Source organism: Vombatus ursinus, unplaced genomic scaffold (genome assembly GCF_900497805.2).
Source record: "Vombatus ursinus unplaced genomic scaffold, bare-nosed wombat genome assembly UNPS02009918.1, whole genome shotgun sequence".
NCBI classification, from domain to species: Eukaryota; Metazoa; Chordata; class Mammalia; order Diprotodontia; family Vombatidae; genus Vombatus; species Vombatus ursinus.
In genome coordinates, this window is record NW_020949696.1 from 1404139 (window position 1) to 1429003 (window position 24865).

The 24865-nt window shown below is 43.0% G+C and overlaps 1 protein-coding gene across 1 annotated transcript; it reads right to left on the bottom strand.

The window, feature by feature from the left end:
* Positions 1 to 153: 153 nt before the first annotated feature.
* IQCN (IQ motif containing N) lies at positions 154 to 11626 on the bottom strand. The gene is made up of 3 exons (XM_027853122.1): positions 11545 to 11626; positions 7842 to 7882; positions 154 to 7279 (listed from the first exon to the last, which is right to left on the bottom strand). The coding sequence occupies exons 1-3, from the start codon at positions 11624 to 11626 to the stop codon at positions 236 to 238; spliced, it is 7167 nt and encodes a 2388-aa protein (XP_027708923.1). The 3' UTR covers positions 154 to 235.
* Between the last annotated feature and the right edge of the window lie 13239 nt (positions 11627 to 24865).

Consider the following 24865-nt stretch of genomic DNA (forward strand, 5'->3'; position numbering starts at 1 on the left):
GAGGCACAGGCCTATCTAAGAAGGTGCTATGCTGGGGCCCCAGTCCTAGTTAGCCTCCAGGTTCTTCTAGTGACCCCCTTCATTTCCTCCCACCTAGCCCGATCCGAATAGCACAGTCAGACTAGGATCAAGGCATTGGAAGGCTTTATTAGATCATCCCAGGAAAGAATCCTCCTCCAGAGCCATCTCACCCACAGCCCACCCCGAACCTGCAGGGTCCCGGTGGCTTGGCTCTCTAGCCTGGGGCCAAGGAAGGGCCCAGGAGCATTACTTTCTCAGTAAGATTTTTGCGGGTGATGTAGCCCCTCCAGAAAGCCTGTAGTAGCATGGTTGCTGCCTGCTGCTTTTTCAGGGCTTTCCGAGTCTGATGGCCCCTCCAGAGAGCCTGGATCAACACAGCTGCCTTCTGTGGACTAAGTGGCCTGCAAGATTTCCGGGTGGACGATGAGCTCACCTTCCGCCCAGGCAGGCCCTCGTTGCCCTGGCCCAGGCCGAAGAACAGCCTCGTTTGGTATGTGCGCTGACAGATATGACAGGTCCTCTTGCTGGGCTGTGTGAGCAGTGTCAGGCAGGCAGGGCCGTTTTCGACTTTCCTCCGTAGGCTCTCACAGAGGACACAGGACTCTGGCTGGCAGGACTGGAAGCAGCGGTGGGGCGGGATCTGCTTGTCCAGGCTTCCCAGCTCTGGCAGTGGGTCCACTGTGAACCTCTGATTCATCAGCTTCTGACGCGTGCGGAAGCCTCTCCAGACCGCTTGGATCTTGGTAGCTGCTTTCATTTGGTTGGCCAGAGACTTCCGAACCTGGTAGCCCTTCCATGCGGCCTTGATGAGGGAGGCCGCTTGGTGCTGTACTTTCAGATGGCGACGGACTTTGTAGCCCCTGAAGGCGCCTTGGATCACAGAGGCTGCCCGATGTTTGGCTGCCTCCGATATTTCTGGTTTCCAGCTACGGCCATTCCGTGGGAGATGAGGTACTTCTTTCTCTGGAACTGAACTCGTTTTTGCTTCCCTATCCCCAGACCCCTGCCGCACAGTGCTTGGATTTACCTTTTGGGTCATAAGTCCCCAAAGCCCATTTGGGACAACCCCACTGGCACCAGATCCTGGATTAACAATTGGCACCACTCCACTGCCCACAAATGCTTGTTGCATGCTTGTCACCCCTGTGCCAATCACCTGTTTGGTCACTTTGCTGATGCTGGAGCTCTCCTGGATCAGGGCCAGTTTACTGGCAGGAGATCCCTGATACATACTTGGGGGCATCCCACTAGCCATGAATCCCTGGGGCACTCCACTTTCTGGGAACCTCTGGTAGATACTTGGTGTTACCCCACTGGCCACAGATTCTTGACTTGGAGTTACTCTTGTTACCCCACTGGCCACAGTTTCCCCACTCACACTTTGGGCCATGCCACTGGCCATGGATCCCTGATACAGCCTTGGGATTCCCCCACCGGCTATGTGTCCCCTACTCACACCTGGGACTACTCTTCTGGCCGGTGCTATCCCACCACCTGCAGATCCCTGATGTATGCTAGGGTCTATGCCCCTGGTCACAGATCTCCAACATGTTACAGCTGGGGCCAGCTCAGTGCTCAAGGATCCCCGATGTGCATTTGAGACCACCTCACTGGCCGTGGGTTTTTGATGTATACTTGAGGCTATCTTACCGTCCTTTAATCCCAAGTTCACATCTGGGGCCACTGCACGGGTCATGGATCCCTCAGGTCCTCTCAAGATGACTTCACTGGCCATAGATTGCTGACCTGCACTTGGGGTTAACTTACTAATCATAGGTCCCAAACTTACTCTTGGAACTACCCCTTTGGTCAGGGAACCCCAACTCACACTTTGGACTGGCCCAGTTGGCATGGATTCCTGACGAACATTTGGGGCTAACTCATAGGTCACAGATCTCCAATTTGATTTAGGGGCCACCCCACCACCCATGGATCCCTGATGTATACTTGGGGCTACTCCAATAGACACAGAACCCCAACTTGCATTCTGAGTTGCAGCATTGGCTTTGGATTCTTGAGGTACATTTGGAGTTACCCTAGTGGTCCCAGATTCTTGGACACTTGGGGCCACTCCACTAATTTCGGAAATTTTGTGTCCATCTGGGGCCACACTACTGGCCATTGGTCCTCTATGTACACATGGAACTGCCCCACTGGCCATAGCCATTGCACTGACCACAGGTCCCTGGTGTATATTAGGGGGTACTCCTCTGGCAACAGATTTCCCATTCTTATTCTGTGTTGCCCTACTGGATACAGATGTCCAGTGTACATTTGGAACCATTCCATTGACCATGGCTGATTGATGTATGTTTGAGACCTGATTTAAATGGGAAGTTATCCCTGTGGCCTCAGACTCCTGGGCCACATTGGAGTCCTCTTTGCTGGGCATAAATTTATAGAATAGGCTTGGTACCAACTGATTGGCTGCTAATTTCCAATGCACTTGTGTGGACACTGGTTTGGGCATAGGTCTTTGACACACAGCTGGGGCCACTCCACCAGTTATATATCTTTGACTCACATTTGGAATGTCTTCACTGACCATAGATCCCTGAGGCAAGCTTGGGGCTACCCCACTGACCCCAGATACCTGAAGCACTCTGCTGACCATAGATTCCTTGTGCACATTGACCACAGTTACCCGAGGCACACTTGAGATCTCCTCACTGACTACAGACCCTTGTCGAATGGTGGGGGCTGCCTTGCTGACCACAGATCCCCAGGGCATATTTAGGGCTGCCTCATTGAACTTGGGTCCTTGGCGCATATTTGGGCCCATTTCAATGGCTCTAGCTGCCCTATGTCCATTTGGGGCTAGCTCATTGATCCCAGATCCCAAGTGCACCTTAGATACCACCTCATTGACTTCAGATTGCCAGTGCACATTTGGAGTTAGCACACTGACCTCAGATCCCTGACTTGCAGTCCCCTCCCTAACCACTGGTATCCTGTGTGAACTTGGAATTACTTCCTGGGACAGATTCGGGCCTACTTTGTAGCTCATGAACTTCTGGGCTGCCTGAGGTTCTACTTTTGTGACCACAGAGCTCTGGTGCAAACTTGGGTCTCCCCAACCAGCTCTAACTTCCTGGGCATCATTTTGCCCTTCACCACAGATTGAAGAGCCTGCAGGTAGACTTAGTGTCACACTTCTAGCCATGAATTCCTTGTGTAGATTGGTTAGAGCCCCTCTGGGATTACTTGGGATACTCTCAGTAGTCATTGACTTCTGATACATATTTGGGGTCATTTCGATGACCTCAGAATCCCAGGGTATGCCTGAATCCACCCTGGAATTCATGGATCCCTGATATAGATTGTGGGCTACCCCACTGACCAGAGACTCCTGGTGTAGTACCTTAGTGACCATGGGACCTTGGTGAGGACTTGAGGTCCGGTTGGCCAAAGAATGCTGATATAGACTTGGGGCCTGTGCACTGACTCCAGAATCCTGGTGGAGACTCTGTCCCATGTCCCTAGTAGTGTACACTTGGTGTATAGTAGAATCAGATTTGTCCCTAAACACCTGTTGCATACTCGAGGTTAATCCACTAGCCATGGACCCCTGGCATAAACTAAGGGGCAACTTACTGGTCATAGACATGGGATGTAGATTTTGCTCCATTCTACTGGTTGCAGACACTTGGTGTAGACACGGGGTCACCTCACCGGCCACAGATGTCTGGTGTAGCCTTGGCTCTATGCCACTGACTAAAGACTGCTGGGATAGACTTGGGGTCACCCCATTGGCCCCAGACATCTGGTACATATTTGGAGGTATAGCAGTGGTCATAGATCTGTTATAGAGACTTGAGGGTACCCCAGTGATTATAGATACCTTGGAGAGATTTGGGGTAACTCCACTAGCTACCAGGGCCTGGTTTAGACTTGGAATTATCCTATTCTCCATAGATCTCTGGGAGATACTCTGGACCAACCCACTGGCCTCAGGCCCTTGATATATAGTTGAGATCTCACTGGCCATAGATGCCTGGTATAAACTTGGGTCTGTCCCACTGTCTCTAGGATCCTGAAATATACTTGGTACCACTCTGTTGGCTCCTGAGACCGGACATAGGCTTTGAGCCACTCCTTTGACTACAGATGGCTGGTGCAAACCTGAAGTCACCTCCCTGACCACAGGTGGCTGATGCAAACTTAGAATTACCCCACTGGCCACGGGTCCCTGGTGTAAATCTGGCGTTATCCTGCTGGTCACGGATGGTTGTTGTAATCTTGGGATCACTTCATTGATCATAGATGTCTGGTGTAGGCCTAGCTTGACTCCACTGGTCCCATTTTCCTGGGACAAATTTGGTATCTCCCTATTGGCTACAGGTGGCTTGTCCAGAGTAGAGAGTACCTCATAACCCACAGGGCCCTGCAACAGACTTTGGACAAGCCCACCAGCCCCAGTCCCCTGAGGCATATTTGGGGCCATTCCACTGGCCATGGGCTCCCAGGGCAGCATTGAGCCCAATCCATTACGCATGAATACTTGGCGGACCCTTGGTCCAGCTCCTGCATGGGCCTCAGAATCCTGATGAAGGCTGGGGGCCACCCCCCTGATCACTTTGGTCTCCGCAGAGAGTAACGTCTCTTCACGGGAAATTTTCTGCCAAGTGTTCTCCCTTGAGATGACCACTTTTGACGTGCTGGGGTCTGCTGAGAAGATGGCACTCTTTGCCTCTCTCACATCTACCTGACTTGTGACTTGTGTGACCCCACCTCCTGCTTCCTTTCGGGGTGGGCTTGAAGCAGCTCCCACATCCAAAGGTCTTGCCATAGCTGCCAACACACCCTGGGATAGGACCTGGCTGAGGACGGTCCTCAGCTCCCCCTGAGAGAGGGCCTGGTTGAGAGCAGCCCTCTCGTCTTTGGTGAGAGTCTTGTCCAGGGCTTCCGCCAGGTTCCCTTGGCACATGGCTTTGGCTACCTCTGCCCGCAGCTCCGCCGGGAACAGGGCTCTCCAAACACTTGTACCCAGAGCCCCACGAGACAGGGCCTTAGTCAGCATGGGCCCCAGCATCCCTTGAGGTAAGTTCCTGGCCATGCCAGAGCCCAGCACTTCTTGGGGCAAGGCACTTGTTAAAGCTGTCCTCACCTCTCCCGGGCAGAGAGCCTTGGAAAGCACAGTGCCCAGCTGTTCCTGAGAGGGCTTAGTCTTTTCCGCCTGGGACTCTCCCACCCTATTCTCTTCATTTTCCATTTCTGGAGCTGCCATTATCCCTCCCTGGTCTTGGAGAGCCTGAGCTTTGGTCATATCCGTGTCTCTCCAGGACACAAATTTGGATATGAGTGGCCCTGTCTGTGCCTGCAATGGTGTCTTTGTCCCTGTGGTCCCCTGTTGGACTTGGGATGAGATTTGAGTCTCCAGGTACGACTGAGGTGGACCCTGGATTATCTTCATCTTCAAATCACTCTGAGATGGGACTTGGGTTGCCTTAGCCTCCAAATATTCATGGGATGGGATTTGGGTCGCCTTGACCTCCAGGTGTGCCTGAGATGGCATCTTGGTCACTCTAGCTATGGAATGTGTCTGGGAAGACGACTCATTCACTCTAACTGTGGGTGAGGCTGAGGATGGTGTCTTGGCCATTTCAGCTGTGGAATGTATTTGAGAAGAGGATTTACTCACCCTAGATGTGGAATATACCTGAGAAGGAGCCTCAGTCACCTCAGCTCTCAGATGTGACTGGAATGGAGCCTTGTTGGCTCCAGACGACAGATGTTCCTCATGTGAGACTTTGGCTACTCCAGCTGGGGAATGTGCCTGGGGTGGGGCCTTGGTCCCTTCAGCTGCCAGATGTAACTGGGATAAGGTTTTGTCTGCTCTAATTACGGGGTGTTCTTGGGTTGGGGCCTTGGCCACTCTTCTTGCCAGATTTTCCTTGTGTGAGACTTTGGTCACTCCAGCCGTGGGTTGTGCCTGATGTAGGATCTTGTTCACTACAGTTGCCAGATATGACTGGGATGAGGTCTTGGCTGTGCCAGTCATGGGTTGTGCCTGGTGTGGGGCCTTATGCACCGTGGCCGCCACATGTGGCTGTGACGAGGCCTTGGCTGTTCCAGCTGCGGTTTGTGCCTGGTGTGGGGCCTTGTTTGCCAGAGCTGCCACATGTGTTTGCGGAGAGGTCTTGGTTGTTTCAGTCATGAGTTGTGCCTGGCGTGGGGGCTTGTTCACTGGGGCTGCCACATGTGGCTGTGGTGAGGTCTTGGCTGTTCCAGCCATGGATTGTGCCTGGTGTGGGGCCTTGTTCGCCGTCGCCGCCATATGTGGCTGCAATGAGGCCTTGGCTGTTCCAGCTACGGGATGTTTCTTGGATGAGACTTTGGTCACTGCAGCTGTGGAATGTGCCTGGGGTGGGGATGTGGTCCCTTCAGCTGCCAGATTTGCATGGGATAGGACCTTGGTCTCACTAGTTGAGAACTGTGTCTGGGACGTGGTCTTGGCTACTTCCGCTACCAGATTTGCCTGAGATGGGATCTTCGTCATTCTAGCTATGTGTTCCTGTGGTAATCTAGCTGTGGGTGGTGCCTGAAATGGGGCCTTGGCCTCTCCAGGTGTAGGATATATCTGAGAAGAGGTCTTGACCACTGTATCAGTAGGATATGTTTGGGGTGGGACCTTGATCTCTCTATCATTGAAATGTCTTTGAGATTTAGTGGTCTCAGATTTAGCCCCTAGCTGATCCTGAGACTGTATCCAGTATGCTCTGGTCTCTAGATATGACTTGGAAAGTTGGTCCTGGGAGACTTGTGTCTGTCTGTCCACGGTACTTTTGGAGGAATGGCTCTCAGTGGTAGAGATCGTTACTTTCTGCTGATGGAAATGTACCAGTGGTCTCCAAAGCTGCTTTTGGTCTTTACTGGTCTCAGTCACTGTCTCAGAAGTTATTACATTCTGTGAACAAGAAGTCCCTCTGAAGACCCGGATCTGTTCCTGTGCTGTGCGCCCTGGCTCCCAAGCAGACTGCAGATTCTGGTGGACACCAAGCTGATGCCAGGTATTCTCAATGGCCTCTGCTGCCTTGCCTGCCTCTGACTGCACAGACATCTTCTGTCGAAGATGGTGGCCTCGCCAGGCTGACTGGATAACTGTGGCTGCTTTGGTCAACATCATATCCATCTCGTCTACCAGCACATTACTAAAAGGCTGAGTTTTGCGGTAAAAACTGAGCATATAGGGCTGGAGATAGTAGGTGGGGATCTCGTGGAAAATACCGCCATGCTGCAGCTGAACCTGAACCTGAGCCTTTTGGTTCAATGGGGGCTTAGGAGGGCAAGAGTCTTGAGTGCAGCTTAGCCTTTGACCCTTGGATTGTCTTGACTCCTTTATATTCTTGGTAAATTGGGAAGTCAGCCTTGCCTGGAAGAATATGTAATAATAATCATATGAAACATTGGACATTTGTATCATGCCTTAGGTTTCAGAAAAATTTATATGCTTCATCTCATTTCATCTTGATAATCTCATGAGATTAGTTCTATATTAGTTCTATTAGTTCCATTTTATGGATGAGCAAACTGAGTCCAAGAGAAACTAAAAGTGAATTAATTACCTATTTTCACACAGCTATTAAATGCCAAAGATGAGATTTGAACCTATGTCTCTCCTAACTCCAGGCCCAGGACTCTCTCCATTGCATCATTTTCTCAACTCTCATTTTCCTCTATTTCTGTGCAGCCTTTGACACTATTGATCACTCTCTGGTCAAACAGAGGAGTTTATATTTGATCCTAGAAGTAATAGAGAGCCATCGGAGTTTACTGAGTCAGGGAGTGGCGAAGTTAGACTTTCACTTTAGAAGGCTCACTTTGGCAGCTGAGTAGAGGATGGATCTGAGTGGGGAGAAACCTGAGGCATGGAGACCACCCAGCTAGAGGTTATGAGGGCCTACATCAGAGTGGTGGCAGGGTCAGAGGAGAGAAGGGGATATATACAAAAAGTGTTATGAAGGGAGAAATGATGAGTTGGCGACAGATAAGGCATTTGGTGTGAGTGTGAGGATTTTGGAATTATACTGAAGTTTTGGGTCTGGGTGACTGGGAGGAGGGGGTGCCCTAGACAGTAATAGGGAAGAGGGAGGGAAGTATGGATGGGAGGAGAGGATGAATTCAGTTTGGGATATGTTGAGTTTGAGGTACCTTTGGGATATCTAGTTTGAGATATCTTAAAGGTGATTTGAGAGTTACTAGCTCACCATTCCCTTGCCTCCCTTTGAATTGTTACTAGAATCATAGTCTTCCTGCACAGATGTGACCATGTCAAGCCTATGCTCAAAACTCCTCAATTGTCTAACTTAGCCAAGTTCCTCCATTTACCTTAGCATAAACTGACAGGGTCAGAATACAGGGGCAAGCTCAGTCACTCATGATTTGGATAAGCTGCAGTGGGCAAAATCTGATCTGAAAGCTTATTGTCCTGGGAGGGAAGGGGGCACACAAAGCAGAGGGGAGCTCCATGTATGTGTATACATAATATATGTATATATTTACACACATATATTACATATGTAGATATATATGTATATGTATGTACATATATACACGTATATGTACATATCTTATATGCTCCCCAAGTCATTATCTATCCACACCTTCAATGCTAAGATCTCTCACGATATAATTTTATCTAATATATACTATGTATGTACATAATATATAACATATTTGAGAGATATTAAACATGTATCTCTCTCTCTCTATATATATATACATTATATGTGTGTGTGATTTGGGGAGGGAGCACATAACATGTAGCACCTGGGGCATTCCACTCTTACAAGAAGGGCCCCCCAGAAAAAACTACCCCAGGTTCAAGGTCCTTTTTGTAGGTCTGCATCTACTCAAAATCATAGCTCATAAGCCCCCACCCGTGTGTTTTCTTTTGCTAGTCAGCCAGAGGACCCAAATGGTTCAAAGCAAAGTTAAATCATGAACTAGCGCAGAAAAAAAAGTGCCAATAGAAAATTTCTTCCATAAACCTGGGATACCTTCTCCCTCAAATGCATAAATCATCAGTGGTAAGAGTATAAATACCTAAGGCCTACATGTGGAAGGACACACACACACACACACAGGCACACACAAATACACACAGGGAATATATGTCAGAACAACTCATTTTTTTGGTGATGTCCTGTGGCTTCTTCCTAGGTCTGCTGCCTTGTGAATGTTCTTCTTTCTTGGGTCTATTACTGGGCATTACATCATCTCTTTGCTGCTCTCCACTAGGTATCACAATGCTGATGCTTTCCAGCTCTCTTAGTGTCCTGGACCTTTCTACTCTCTTCTAGGCTAGTTTTGAGGTCACTGATTGATATTATTCCCTACTATTGCCTTCCGGGTCTCATTTCCTTCAGTCATCTACTCCAGTGTGCTGAGTGTAGTAGTTCAAGAATGTCTTCATGATAAAAACAGGCTAAGTGGTCTTTAACCATAATTAGAGGATATAAGCCACCATACCAAGCCTACAAATTCCCCTGACTAAGATTAAGTTTGTTCTGGGGCAGCTAGGTGGCGCAGTGGATAGAGCTCTGGCTTGGAGGCAGGAGGACCTGAGTTTAAATCCAGTCTCAGATACTTGACACTTACTAGCTGTGTGACCTTGGGCAAGTCACTGAACCTTGATTGCCTAGCCAAAAAGCAAAAAAAAAAAAAAAAAAAAGATCAAGTTTTTTTCTTTTAACTTCTTTGTCTAACACTAAACTCGTAGTCCTTTGTCACATCATAGGTCAGAGGTGAGGAACCTGAGGCCTCAAGGTCACATGTGGCCTTCTGGGTCCTTGGGAGTGGCCTTTTGACTGAGTCCAAGTTTTACAGGACAGATCCCTTCTTTAAGGGAATTTGTTCTGTGAAGTTTGGATTCAGTCACAGGGCTTCACTTGAGAACCTAGAGGGCCAAGTGTGTTTTCAAAGCCACAGATTCCCCACCCCTGTCATAGGTACTTAATAAATTCTCTTCAAATTGAATTGCATTTGTCCCAGACAACTATCAAGGTCAGAAATTCCCAAAGATATCCTCTGGTTTAGCGTGCATATGAATTTGACAAACAAACAAACAGGTATATGAAACCAGAACAAAAGGTATTTGAAAAAGGCAAGGTCATTGTTCTCTACCCGCTGGAGACTAGTCTTCTTGCAATTATTATGTATATCTGTTGGGGAAAAAACAAAAAACCCAAACCCAAAAACCCATCCTCCAGCTTTGGTGGTATATTTTGGCCAATAGAAAATCTCAAATTCCCTACAAATACTGCCTCCTATCTAAGTCAATACAAACATTTCCTGGGTACTGGTGCCTCACACTTTTCTGCCATGATTTGCCCTGATTGTTGTGTTTCTCCTAGTTTCTGTATGCCTGCCTGTACTCATGACCATCTTACCTTATTGATGACCTTCTACCTGCCTACACTCCCAACATTTCATATTCCTGGTTCTAGCAGGCAGATTCCTTCTATATCCTGTGCTACTGCTGAAGGTTCCAATATTAACATGTTTTAATACAGCTTTTGTCATGTTAGCTAATCTACACCAGTCTACAATGCCTTCCTGTTTCTCAAAAGATCACAGAATTACAGAATGGAAAATGTTCTGTAGGTTAAACTTCAGAAGACTGAAAGGCATAGAAGGGTCCTTGGAACACAGAATGTCAGAGCTAGGAGGAGCCTTAAAACATGGAATGTCAGAGTTGGGGGGTGCCCTTAGAACACAGAATTTCAGAACTGGGAGGGCCCTTTGGACAGAAAATGTCAGAGCTAGAAAGGCTCTTGACAAAAAGGATGCCAGAGCAGGAAAGGACCTCAGAGATTTTTTAAAAATAAGTCATTGTAGGGGGCAGTTCAAAGTTTAGAGAGGTTTATGCCAGTCACTTATACACAATAGACAAGAATTTGAAACAAAGATAGATGACAGTATCTTAAAACAGTTCTCCCACCTAGGGGATTTTGTTCCTCCCTTTCTCTTGTATGAGAAGCAAAAGTAATCTTCAGGTTAAGAAAACTAGGGAGCCTTAGGCCCAGCTAGCCCTTAATCAGTTGCTGGGGGACAACCCCTCAAATGATCTTTAATGGGTACATTTTGATAATTGGACATTAAGAAGGGCATTACAGGGACTTTCCGATCCTAAATCAAAGAGAATCTCAGTTAAAAAATTAGACTTCATACCTGGGGCTATGAATTTGGCATCATATTTAGCTGGTTGGCTATTCTGTGTTCCAAAGGACTTAAGTCTGGAGTAAAGACTCTCTTTTTGAAGAGGACAAGTCTTTCGCAGACAAGGTTCTGGAAACTAACTGAATCTTCTAAGGAAGAAAAAAAGATAAGGACTTATCCTTCTTCTGATTACTGGGTAGGAGAGGACCCTACTTATTTAAAAGATCTCTAACTTAATTGTCCAGGCTAAAAGCTAAGACAGATGTGTTGACAGCCACTCTTCCTCTATGGGAGAAGAGGTAGTACCACAATTAAGGATGATGTTTAAAGGCAGAAGCTGGATACAGAGGGCTGATTGACAACCTGGTGCCCACTGAAGCTGTGTCTGGAAAGGGATAGTCATGACCACATTGTCCCAGAAAGCATCATCCAGCAGACAGTTCATGAGACCGGCAGACATAGAGATGATATGCCATGGTCATATGACCTGTAAATTCTACACACTGAGAAAACTGAGGGACTGGAGGGGATTAGGACCCCAAAGAAATTGGGTGAACCACACTGACTTCATCCTGTGACTCAGTTCTGGAGCTAGCTCAGTTCCATTTCTATTCAATTATAGGTCTAGTCCAACTTCTGTCTTGTGAGAAAATTTTATTCAGTTGTGGTAATTGGGAGAGGACTTTGTTGCATTGTTTGAATCTAGTCCCGCACGGTTGGGAAGCTGGACCACCTGCACCTCTGCTTAGAGATCCTTAACTAAGAACGTAGGCTATGCTGACTAGAAACCTGGTCAAATCCAAAGGTTGTTGCAAGGAGTTTTCTCACAATTGTACATCTCAAGCAACCCATGCGTCTTATCTGAAAACTGGCCTGAACTGATTAATCAGTTACTGCTTCCATGTTCCTTTGATAGTTTACAGACACCTGGGGGAAGTGGGACATCTCTTTTTCTGAATTCAGGGAATTGCACCTGATCTTTCCTCCAATTAGAAATCAGATTACTTAATATTGTATTGTTTCCTTAGTTGGCCTTATTTGATTTTTTTCACGTAAAATAGTCTATCTCCCCCTGTATTTGGGGTCCAGCCCTAAGCTGAGGAAGGGTCCTGGTCCTAATTTGTTGATCAGTTGGCATGCACTGCTTAATACATCAGTGTGCTTGGAAGATCAAACCTTTGTTTCCTCAGTTATTTCATCTTTCGCTGCCACAGTTTTTGGTGAGCTATGCTAGGTTGAGTTAGGGCTCAGACCCCAACTGACAGCCTTCCAGAAAAACTCCCTAGAGAGCTCTAGGAAAACTGCCTTTGGAGGTTGGACTCCTGCTCTTGAACCCATTTTCTTCTGAGCCCTGGTAAGTTTTGGAGTATTTTTATATTTTAAGTCTTGGAAGTTGTTCCAAGAATTGGAAAAGTTTAGATTTAGCTCTTTTAGGGCCTACCCTGAGGATTCGGACATTTTTTTAGATTGGGATCTGATTTTAGGTTTGCCCCAAGGAGTGGGGTGATTTAGAGTTCAGGTTTACCCCAAGGATTGGGGATGTTTAGGTTTGGATTTTGGTGCCCTTATGAGATGGACTCCCCAAGGAAGAGGGGAATTTAGGTTGTTTTTTTCCCAGAAAATTTTAGGTTTGTCCCAGGGTTTGGGGAAGTTTAAGTTTAGTTCTTTTGGGGCTTTTTAGGGATTTTTAAGGATTGGGGGCTTTTTAAAAAGGTTTGGATCTAGTTTTAGGTTTGCCCAAAGGAATGGGGTGGTTTAGAGTTCAGGTATGCCCCAGGGATTGGGGAAATTTAGGGTTAAATCAGGTTTGCCCTAGAGATTGGGGAAATCTGGAATTGCCCCAGGGATTGGGGAAGTTTAGGGATTTATTTGGTTTGTCCCAGGGAATAGGGTGATCGAGAGTTAAGTTTTGGGTTTTCAGAAGTAGCAACAGAAGATGGGTTCCAGCGGTAGTAAGATACCTGTCTCCTTTGGATAGATTTTTGATAGCATGGGACCAGGGAATTCCCCTGATAGTTATGAGAATAACTAAACAACATGCAATTGAGCTATGTAACAATTGCCATAAACTATAATAGATTCAGCTGGTAATTTGTTTTAACTAATTCAGCTCTTATAATTACTGCAAGGTAAAGAAATTAAGACTAGTCATTAAAAATCTTATTCTGATCAGATGAACTTTTGGTTTTTCTGGTCAGTTTTAAGTGATGATTTCTGCCCACCTCTCCCTAAAAGTGGGAGAAACCTTGGCAAGTTACTTTTTTTCCTGTCATTTCAGCTTTGGCCACATTGGAATTACAGAAATGAAGTCAGATAATAAAAGTTTGTGGAACTACTAAGAACATCTTAGTGGATTTTGGACGTTTGGAGATGAAGGAGCTTGGAAATTAATAATTTTAAGAATGCAAGGAGAATTCCTGAGACTTTGGGTAATTCCAGGAATTTACCCCCTTCTGAAATATCATAGTGAGGTTTTGGTTATTATTCTGTAGAATTTGTTTTAAGGAAAAATAAGAATTAAATTCTGTAAAAGTTTTAAGGGTAAACAGATTTTAGACCACCCTCTTCCCACCCCACCCCCAAGATTGCTAGCCCTATTGTTTTAGTGTAATGAAGGCAGGTAGCTGGTTTGAAAGCAATCCCAGAATGAAGAAACAAAAAAAAAAATACAGTTTGCATTTTAAAATTTATCTGAAACTTGAGTATCTCTTCCTTGACTATGAAAAGAGAAAAGATTATTTAAATCAGAGACCACCCATTTTATCCCAATTCAGACACTCCCTGTGACTCCCTCAGTTTAGAGACCCTCCTCTTCTGACCCTGTTAACCTTTCTCATGTCAGATCAGGTTCCCAATAAAGGTGTTGGGAAAAAATGCTGGAAAAATGCAGGAAAATCTGAGTTACATTCCAGTCTTGGAAAATGTATTAGTTGTGTGATCTTGAGCAACCCTCTTCTTTGTTTGCTCAGTTTACTGATCTATAAAGAGGAAAATAATAATGGTACCCACCTTCCAGGGTTGTCATGAAGATTAAAATGATATGATTGTGAAGTGCTTAACAGAGTGACAGGTGTATGGTAAACTCTATATAAATATTGACTATTGTTATTATTATTATTATTTCTTTAATTGGATGTAATTGTTCCATGCTTGATAACTCTATACCAGGTTTTAGATATGATTAGTATAAAATCCCAAAGGCAATAAGATTAATGATTTTCTATATATGATAATTTGGAAATACATTCAGCTAAACTGACATCATCTGGTAGTAAGTTTTGCTTCATATTTTATATAAATGGTGTTATGTATGTTATTATTGTATTTCTAAATTCTCTAGTAAAAATTCTTTTTAAAAATTTAATGGTATTTTATTTTTTCCAATTACATAGTTTCAACATCCGTTTTCTGAAAGATTTTGAGTTCCAAATTTTTCTCCCTCTCTCCTTTCCTCCTTCCCTCCCCTCCCCAAGACAGCAAGCAATCTAATATAGGTTATACATGTGCAATCGTGTAAAACATTTCCGCATAGTCATGCTGTGAAAGAAGAAACCAAAAAAAAGGAAAAAAACCAAAACCCCCTCCCCCCAAAAGAGAAAATAGTGTGTTTAGATCTGCATTCAGACTCCATTAGTTTCTTCTCTGGATGTGGATAGCATTTTCCATGAATCTTTTGGAATTGTCTTATATTGCTGAGAAGAGCTAGGTCAATCATAGTTGATCATTGCGCAATGTTACTCTTACTGTGTACAATGTTTTCCTGGTTCTACTTCTCTTTGCATCAGTGCATGTAAGTCTTTCCAGGTTTTTCTGAAATCAGACTGCTCATCATTTCTTATAGCACAGTAGTATTCCATTACATTCACATACCACAACTTGTTCAGCTATTCCCCAATTTATGGACATTCCCTCAATTTCCAATTCTTGGCCACCACAAAAAGAGCTGCTATAAATTTTTTTGTACATGTAGGTCCTCTTCCCTTTTTATGATCTTTTTGGAATGCAGACCTAGTAGTGTTATTACTGGATCAAAGGGTATGCACAGTTTGATTGCCCTTTGGACATAGTTCCAAATTACTCTCCAGAATGATTGGATCAATTCACAACTCCAACAATTCATTAGTGTCCCAATTTCCCTATATCCTTTCCAACACTTATTATTTCTCTATTCTGTCACATTAGCCAATCTGATAGGTATAAGGTGGTATCTCAGAGTTGTTTTAATTAGCATTTCTCTAATCAATAGTGAGTTAGAGTGTTTTTTCATATGATTACAGATAGCTTTCATTTCTTCATCTGAAAACTACCTGTTCATATCCTTTGATCACTTATCAATGGGGGATGACTTGTATTCTTATACATTTGAGTCAGTTCTTTATATATTTGAGAAATACTTGCTGTAAAAATTGTTTCCTAGCTTTCTGTTTTCCTTCTAATCTTGGTTGCATTGGTTTTGGTTGTGGGAAAACTTTTTAGTTTAATAAATTATATTGTAAAATTTGAGAGATCATTTTATCAGAAATGCTGTTAGAAAAACAACTGTTTTTTTAACCTGGATGTTGTTAGATTATGAATTAAGCTTTTAAAAGAATGTGATTCAAATAGATATTTGAAAACAAATATTTAATGGAGTATATTTTGTTTTAAGACAGATAATGATAATAATTAATTACTATAATAAAGAAGGAGTTTTCATTTGAAAATTTTTGGTTATCGCTTATGAGAATTATGAAAGTATATAGAGTGGTTTAAAGATGTAACTTCAATACATTAATATAAATCAACTATCAGAAATTTGCCATATGTCTGAAACATTAGAATGTGGTTGTTGTTTTTTTTTCTTTTGGTGAGGCAATTGGGGTTAAGTGACTTGCCCAGAGTCACACAGCTAGTAAGTGTTATGTGTCTGAGGCCGGATTTGAACTCAGGTCCTCCTGATTCCAAGGCCGGTACTCTATCCACTGCGCCACCTAGCTGTCCCAGAATGTGGTTGGTTTTAACTTATAAATAAAAGACAAATGAAATGTTAGCTATTAAGGAAATATAAGTAAAGATATTCAAGCTCTAAGTTGTGGTTAGTGAAATTTTGCTATTTGAGGTAAAAACTCTTGGGACTATAATTTATTGTTGTTTTGAGTTTTGATTACAGGGATGGTTGTCTGAATTGTCATGAAGGCAGTAATAGAAAATGGCATGTGCTGCAGTCTGAAAACTGCTAAAGGTGGATGTCTGTGCCTAGGAAAACTTTTGGAGATGACCTTCACATGGCCTAAGGTAGGATCTTCTTGACTCAGTTTCCCCATTGTGTTATTATCCTTTCTGAATGAGAATTTTCCTCATCTGGGTCATCCTGAGCCTTGCTTGTGATACCCTGTGACTGCATAATTGGCTGTCAAATATGACTCATTCCTGGAATCAAACAGAGCTAAGGGAGTTTTTCCCCTGTTATGGTATATTCTAGGTCAGTCTGTGCTTTTGAGGGGACAAGTCTTGACATTGTTATAACTATGTTCCTCCTTTTCCTTTCAAAGTAAATTTCTATAATAAGGGCAAGTAAGCTGTAGAAGTTTTGTAAGGACAATACTAAATCTATAAATTAATAGATTGATAACTGGAACATCTCTGAGTTACTATAATAAAATGCAAGTATGAAAAATCATATAATTTTAATATGTATTTGTAGTCAAATTATAATATAGATATCATATCCTCCAAAAGGGGGAATTAGACCAAGAGATGAGACAAAGATGTAATGCAAAATTTTAAATGGAATAACAAATTTTGAGAAAGCAACAGGATTAGATTTGTTTTCTCTAAGAACTACATACATACATATATATGTGTATATACATACATACATACATATATATGTATGTGTGTGTGTGTGTATACATATCTATGAATGGCTACCAAATATATTTAGTATAGAAATTCAGGCTTTGAGTATGTTTTAGGTTCTCAAAATTAGATTAAGGATTTTACATATAAAATTGTATTAATAATTAATTGTAAAAAAGTTAAATTATTTTCTCATTTTTAAAGTATTTGTCCACTAATTTTAAAAAGACAAAAGAGTTGTTTTATAGTTAGATGCTTATGAATTCTTATATCAGGTACAGAATTTAGGTAAAGACAGAATCAGCAAGTGGTGTACAAAAAAACTGAAATTCTCTAAAGTTTCAGGATTGAATAACCAAATCCAAGAGACTGTACTAAATTGTATTGTCTTGTTACTAGCAGACTTTGGCAGAATTATGTAGGAACCTCTAAAAGTGATTTGGAACCAGAGAAGCTGAGCTCCTTCAGAGCTATTCTGAGAATGAAGCCTGTTCCAAAAAGTGCAAGAAATTTTTGGAACCGAATGACTACATGAGACATTTGGGACTCAAAAGGTGTTGATTAAATGGATATTGGGAATGGATTATTAGGACTTGATGTTAGTTGATATTGATTATTACTATTGTATTGCTTGCCCTTTTGTTTCACAGTGTTTATGTTTATGTTTAAGTTTTCTTGGTTACCTTGGTGACATATAACGTTTCCCTTCCCAAAATTAGTCCATTGTGAACCCTCTAAATTGTTTGATAAGTAACCTGACATGTAATTCTGATTATGAACATATGAAAAACCTTACAGATTTGGCTCATAGGTAAGTGATCCATGGAGGGAGTGGATTGCCCATTCCCCATAAATCAAAGGGGGGAAATTGAGAGAATTGAAGGGATTAGGACAGCAAGTGGTTAATTGTGGAAATTGGGTGAACCACACTGACTCCATCTTGTTACTCAATTCTGGAGATTGCGCAGTTCCATTTCTGCTCAATTATGGGTACAATCCAACTTCTGTCGTGTGAGAAAACTTTATTCAATTGTGGGAAGTGGGAGAAACCTTTATTGCATTGTTTCAATCTACTCCTGTGTGGCTGGGAAGCTGGACCACCTGTACCTGTTGCTTAGAGACCCTTAACTAAGGGTCTTAGTCCTTAGTCTTTCCTCCAATTAGAAATCAGATTACCTAATGTTGTATTGTTTTCTTTTCATTAATTGGCCTCATTTGATTAGTTATTTTTTAATGTATAAAAGTCTGTCTCCCCTTGTATTAGGGGTTCAACCATAAACTAAGAAAGGGGCCTCCTCACACTTTGTTGGGCAATTGTCATGCATTGCTTAATAAATCAATATGCTTGGAAGATCAAACCTTTGTTTCTTCAGTCATTTCATCTTTCACCCTCCACAACACCTGGAAGAAACTGCATGCCACATGAGACCAGCTGGGATCAGGCCCCTGGAGAGCATAACAACATCATCAGAAGAGATCTTCAGCTCTGTTGAACCAGAGTCATGAACTGATACTCCATACATCAGTTCTGATCATGTGTTTCCTACATGCATTCTCTTCAGGTATGCGGGCTGCAAATGTTCCCTATACGTGGGCCCTTCCGTGAATGCTACTTAGATGTATCCATTCTTTTTACTAATGGGTTTATTTGTGGGACTGTGTGCCCCAGGTCTACGGGAGAGATGTTCTATCGCAATGTTTTTCTATGTTATTTCATGAAATGTCTTTGGTTTGAACTAGTTGTGTCCTCAACAAACACATAAGAGCAAATGCATTGTTAGGGGGTCATGAACTATGGTTTTGAGAGGATTCAGGCATGGGATAGCTTGTCTTGGGGGGATGGCTCCACATGCATGTTGGGGTCTGCCTTGAGGTGCTGCATCATTATATTACCTGCAAATAGAACTACAGGACTACAGGACTTCTGGTTGGTCTCCCTACCTCAAGTTTCTCCCCACTCCAGGCCATCTTCCACTCAGTTACCAAAGTGATCTTCCTAAAGCACAGATCTGATCAAGTCATTCTTCTATTGAATAAGCTACAATGGATCAAAATTAAAATCCTCTTCTTAGCTTTTAAAACCCTTCACAGCCTGACCCCTTCCTACATCTCCAATTTTTTTTACCTCTTACTCCCCTTTACGTACTCTATGATACAGTGACACTGGTCTTCTTTCTGTTCCTCAAACCCAATGTTCCATCTCCCAGTTCTATTCCTTTTTACCAACAGTCTCCCATGCATTTGACATCAAAGTGTAGAATCAGGAATAATGGATTAAGTTGAGAAGAGGCAGATTTTAGTACAATGAAGGGAAAAATATTTTTTAAAAATTTGAGACCAGTTTCTCCTGTTGTAATATAGTTTTCAAAATCTATTGAAATACAATTTTCAAAAAATTTTTTAAAACAAAAAATGTTTAAAGATTCCAGGTTAAGAGCCTCTAATCAAATGAGTTAACATACGTAAAGCATTTTACAAACCTTAAAATGCTATATAAATGTTAGCTATTATTATTATTAATATAAGGGTATGGAAAAAGAAAAGAGAATATTCCTCTGAAATATTAAAATTTTGGAAATTATGATATAGTTCTAGCCCCCATTCTCACTTGTCTGAGGATTTCCTTCTCTCTGTTTTTTTTTTTTTGTTTATTTGTTTTTGGTTTGGTTTTTTTTTTTTTTGGCTAGGCAATGGGGTTAAGTGACTTGCCCAGGGTCACACAGCTAGTAAGTGTTATATGTCTGAGGCTGATTTGAACTCAGGTCCTCCTGAATCCAGGACTGGAGCTCTATCCACTGCGCCACCTAGTTGCCCCTTCTCTCTGTTGACCAACCACAATATTATTATTCTTTTTGCCTTTAATTTTAATTTTTTTTTGTGAGGCATTGGGGTGAAGTGACCTGCCCAGGGTCACACAGCTAGTGAATGTCAAGTGTCTGAGGCCAGATTTGAACTCAGGTGTTCTTGAATCCAGGACCAGTTCTCTATGCACTGTGCCATCTAGCTGTTCCTAAAATTTTTTAAAATTCTGAACTTAAACACCAAACAGAATGGGCATTTGCACATACAGAGTAGAACAGAAAGAAATGATAGAACTGGAAACATTGTGAATCTCTATCATGGACATCTGGCTTTCTTTTAAAATATATAAATAAATTCAATGTGTGGATTTCAAAGCCGTCCTGCTTATCTGTGCTTCTTTGTGGACTTCTTTTGTTCTATTCTGTGCATTTTGTAAAAAGATGCCACTGACTTTTCTTTCTTTTCTTTTTGTTATCGTCTCTCTCTCCCTTCTTTCCTTCCTATTCATCTTCATTAAAAAGAAAATAACAATCCTTATAACAAATATGTATAGTCAAGCAAAATAAATTCCTGCATTTCTTGTGTCTGAATATGTATGTCTTATTCTGAATTTTGAGTTCGTCACCTGTGTGTCAGGTGACAGAGAGTACACTTTCTCATCCATCCTGTGGAATTGTGCTTAGTGATTGTGCTTGTTGGGGTTCTTAAGTCTTTCAAAGTTGTTCGTCTTCACAATGACTGCAGTTGTTATTATATAAATTGTTCTTCTGGTTCTTGTCACTTTACTCTGCATCAGTTCTTACAAGTCTTCCCAGATTTCTCTTAAAACTTTCTTTCATTTCTTATAATATTCCTTTAAATCTATGTACCATAATTTGTTCAGCCATTCCCCAGCTGATGCGTATCAATTTCCAATTCTTTACCACCATAAAAAGAGTTGCTATAAATATTTTTGTACATATGAATCCTTTTCCTCTTTTTTTGAGCTCTTTGGGGTTTAGGCCTAGAAGAATCAACCTCGTTCTTAAGCCTCACACAATTGCTTTTTCAGCGGCCACAAGGTTTATTAAAATAGAGCAAAAAAAATAATGTAAAGGAATTGTTGAGTCCAGTCATTTCTCCCAAGCGTCCTCTCAGTCAGTAGATTATCTGAATGAACGAGGAAAAAGAACGGTCTGTTTGGAACCCAAGAAGCCTGACCACAAACAATTGGAAAAAGTAGTGGGGAGGCACATGGGAGGTGAGGGTTGTCTTTCAGTGGATGAGAAGAGATTTAATGCTGAGATCACAAACAGAATTTCCTTTCATGGAAGCTGCCAAGTCCACTTCTGCTCTGTCTTTGCCTCTGGTTGACCATCCACTGGTCTGTCTTAATAACCTAAAGCCATGATCCTGTTTTTGCCCCAGGGTCTCTAGCTCAGCCAGCACAGCTCTTCAGGATCTGTCTCACCTCTGATGGCAAAGTGTTTTGGTATTAAATAGGTGCATTTGGGAACAATACATTGCCACCCAGCACTCTGACAGCTCTTAGCCTCCACTCACATGGAAGAGATAAAATGATGAACTGGGAATCTTCATCCAGGAGCAAAATCCATGAAAAGCAAAATGTAGTAGGTCTGAGTTTTATACTCCTGTGTCTCTGATGTCTTGGCGTCTTCACCTCTGTCCCAAGCTCATGCTGTAGTAGTCTCAGTTTCCCTGGTAAAAGCCCTTCATGCCCCTACAGAGATGTAAATCCCACTATGCTAGGAGAGGACAGTTAGAGGGAATTTTCAGTTAGCTATTGTGGAGGTGGAACACTCATGGATGATGAAATTAAGGGTACGACCATCCCTGTATGGGGCTAAGATGGTGTGAGATGTCTGATAAACTAGAAGCAAGGGTGTTTGAAGGGACGTCAACACATGGAGTGAAGCGCCCAAGTGTAAGGGCAGGTGTTGGGGAGGAGAGGAATACTGTGGTCCATGTATTAAATTCCTTGAGAAAAGAAGAAGGTTGGTAAATAACTATTCCTGGGATCTGACTACTAACCAAGACGGGATGGGGTCAACCTCCTCCGACAAGAAGTTGGTGAGCGGCAATGGTAGGGAAGGTTTGGCGGTATCTATAAGGAAAATCAAGGATGCTCCCTTCTCCTCCCGACACAGTGTGTGAGGGACATGAGAAATGGTACATCCAGCACTGGAGAAGATGGCCAGGAATGCACTGTATTTTGTTTGGTACTAGACTTCTGGGATGGAAAAAATATAGAAGGAAATAAGCACTTATATAGCACCTACTATGTGCCAGGCCCTGTGTTAAGTGCTTTACAAATATTAGCTAATTTGATCCTCACAACAACCCTGAGAGATAGGTGTTATTATTACCCCCCTCTTTACAGTTGAGGAAACTGAGTTTGACCACAGTTAAGTGACTTGCCCAGGGTCGTTCAGCTAGGTAGTGACTGAGGCCAGATCTGAAATCAGGTCTTCTTGACTCCATGCCCAGTTCATTCTATCTCCTGTACCACCTAGAAGTATGAGAGGAGGAGTTCCAATATGGAGGGCGGCTTATACAATAGAACGGAGATTCCATGGGGCATGATGGAAGAGGAAGCAGCACAGAATGGAGGAGGTTGATCAGGATGGGGTTGAGGGTGGAAGGGGCGGTGAGAGAGCCTCCCCTCGGCAGCCTAGGTGAGCTCTGGATCATAGGGATTCTGAGTAGGAGAGGACAGTTGGCTAGGGAGGATGGAATATCGTCTCATTCTTCCCAATTGCAATGGTAGCTGAGCCGTAGACCTCAGCTCAGAGTTGATTTGATTATTATTCCCCAAACAAAAGGTAGAAGTGGGGGTCCTGGGGGAGGCACAAGGGAAATGGGTAGAGCAACGGGGCAAATGGCAAGAAGCCTGTATGGTCTTGACCCTAGTCCTGGTCTAGGTTTGATGGTGAGGGAGAGGGAGTCACACGCTACGTAGAAAGAAGCCTATGTCTAAACCCTTACTGGTTTTCAAGGAATTATAAAATCAGAGTTTTAAAAGTGAAAGAGAACCCAGAGGTGTTCAGAGTGACTTTGTTTCATAGATGAGGAAACTGAAGTCTATAGAGGAGATGTGACTTGCCCAGGGTCACACAAGTAACAAGAGCAGGATTCGAACTCAGTTCCTCTGACTCCAAATCCATTACTCTTTCCACTTTTCAGAGCTGAAGGTTGCGTGGTTTGCTTATTTTTCTAAACACCAGCTAATGGCGGCTCTGGCCTAGGGCCAGTTCCTATTTTTATTTTAATTTTTTTTCCTGCTAGGCTTTTCTAGCTCAGTGGATGATTCTCTGAGCCTTTGCTTTGGCTATTGGGCGGGTAGATGGCGCAATGAACAGAACATTGGGCCTGGAGTCAGGAAGAGTTCAAATTTGGCTTCACATACTTACTATCTGTGTGACTGTGGGCAAGTCTCTTATCCCTGTTTGCCTCAGTTTCCTCAAATGTAAAATGAGATGGAGAAGGAAATGGCAAACTACTCTAGTATCTCTGCCAAGAAAACTCCAAATGGGGTTACAAAGAGTCAGACACAATTGAAATTACTGAACAACAATCTATCTATCTGAGAGGATACTATCCCATGGTAGGACGCCTTCACACCAATAATCTTCCCTCCCTGCCCCAACCCGTCTATACCCTCTTTTGATGGCTCTTTCCCCCTACATTTGCCTGGAAATCTCTTTCCTATGTCCGTGTTCTCCTGCTCCTCCCGGTGCCAGTTGCCCCCTGTGGTTCTGACTTCCCCCAGGCCTTATGGCGTATAAGGTCCTCATCTCCCTTCAACCACAGGGGCATTCATCAGTGGAACCCCCTCCCACCTCCACAGTAAGACCTCTTTCCTTTCCTTCCCTTTTCAATCTTTCCCCCCTCCTCCCTCCCTCTCTCCTGTAATCTCTTCTCTTTCTGAGATCACAGAAGTCATCTTCCCCTCACTGGAAGCCCTCAACTTGACCCAGGCACATCACACATTCCTCAGAATCCCCTTGTTCCCTTCCCCCCTTCATGAATTGTCCCATGCTGTAATGGAGTCTCACAAAAGAAGCATTCACTTGTAGTCACCAGGTTCTGTCCAGAGTGCCTTCTGTCTGCCTCTCCTCTGTTACCTCTACCAGATTTCCACACCCATCTCTTCTCCTTGTATCCTTTTAGAAAGAAATCTCTCACTGGTCTTTCTGTTGTCACTCTATTGCTATCAGCATTTATCCACTCTGGCATTTCTGTTGTTTGGAGGTATTTGAGAAGAAAAGAGTCTCTTTAGTTTTTGTTTTCTTTCTAAAAATATTTTGAGCTCTTCTTCATGATTAAACATCCATCCTTTGTCTATATGGCTAAGCTCAGATTTTCAGGATAGCTCACCCTGGACTACATCCTGAGCTCCATCCAGTGCTCTGCGGGGAACACATTATTCTATTCCCTCCTCCTTTTTCTAGTCAAGATTGAATAGTCTTGCATCATTCACATGTCCTTTCTATTGTATTTGAAGGTATTTTTCCAGATGGCTTACAGAGCTGATTGTTTCTGAATTAAATTATTAAATTTAACCACTACTCTGTCTAGGAATTTACAGCCTTGGCTTATTGGTTTTTTTTTCCCCTAGAGATAATCTATGAATTCTTTCAATTGGAATTTCATTTTCTATGTTCCAAAGTTCTGGGAAGTTTTCTTTTATTATGGTGTTAAGGTTTTTTGGTCCCGTCGTGTTCTTCTGGAACACCTATTATGCTTACGTTGTCTCTATGCATCCTGTCTTTGAGATCTGTATGTTTTTGCTCACATTATAATCATCTTTTCTTTTAATGTTCTTTCTTTTCTTTTGCTTCTCTTCTTCTAGATTGGCCTCCACTTCTGTACATTTGCATTGCCAATTTATTGCTCTCTCTTATTTCTTTGGTGAGGCTTGCCCTTTCAGATTTAAGCTTTTTATTCTGTTCGTGATTTTTACTGTGCAGGACATAAATTCTGCTCTCACAATTCTCGTTTCTCATTTAAACCACTCAGGAACAATGTGATGTATTTCCATGTT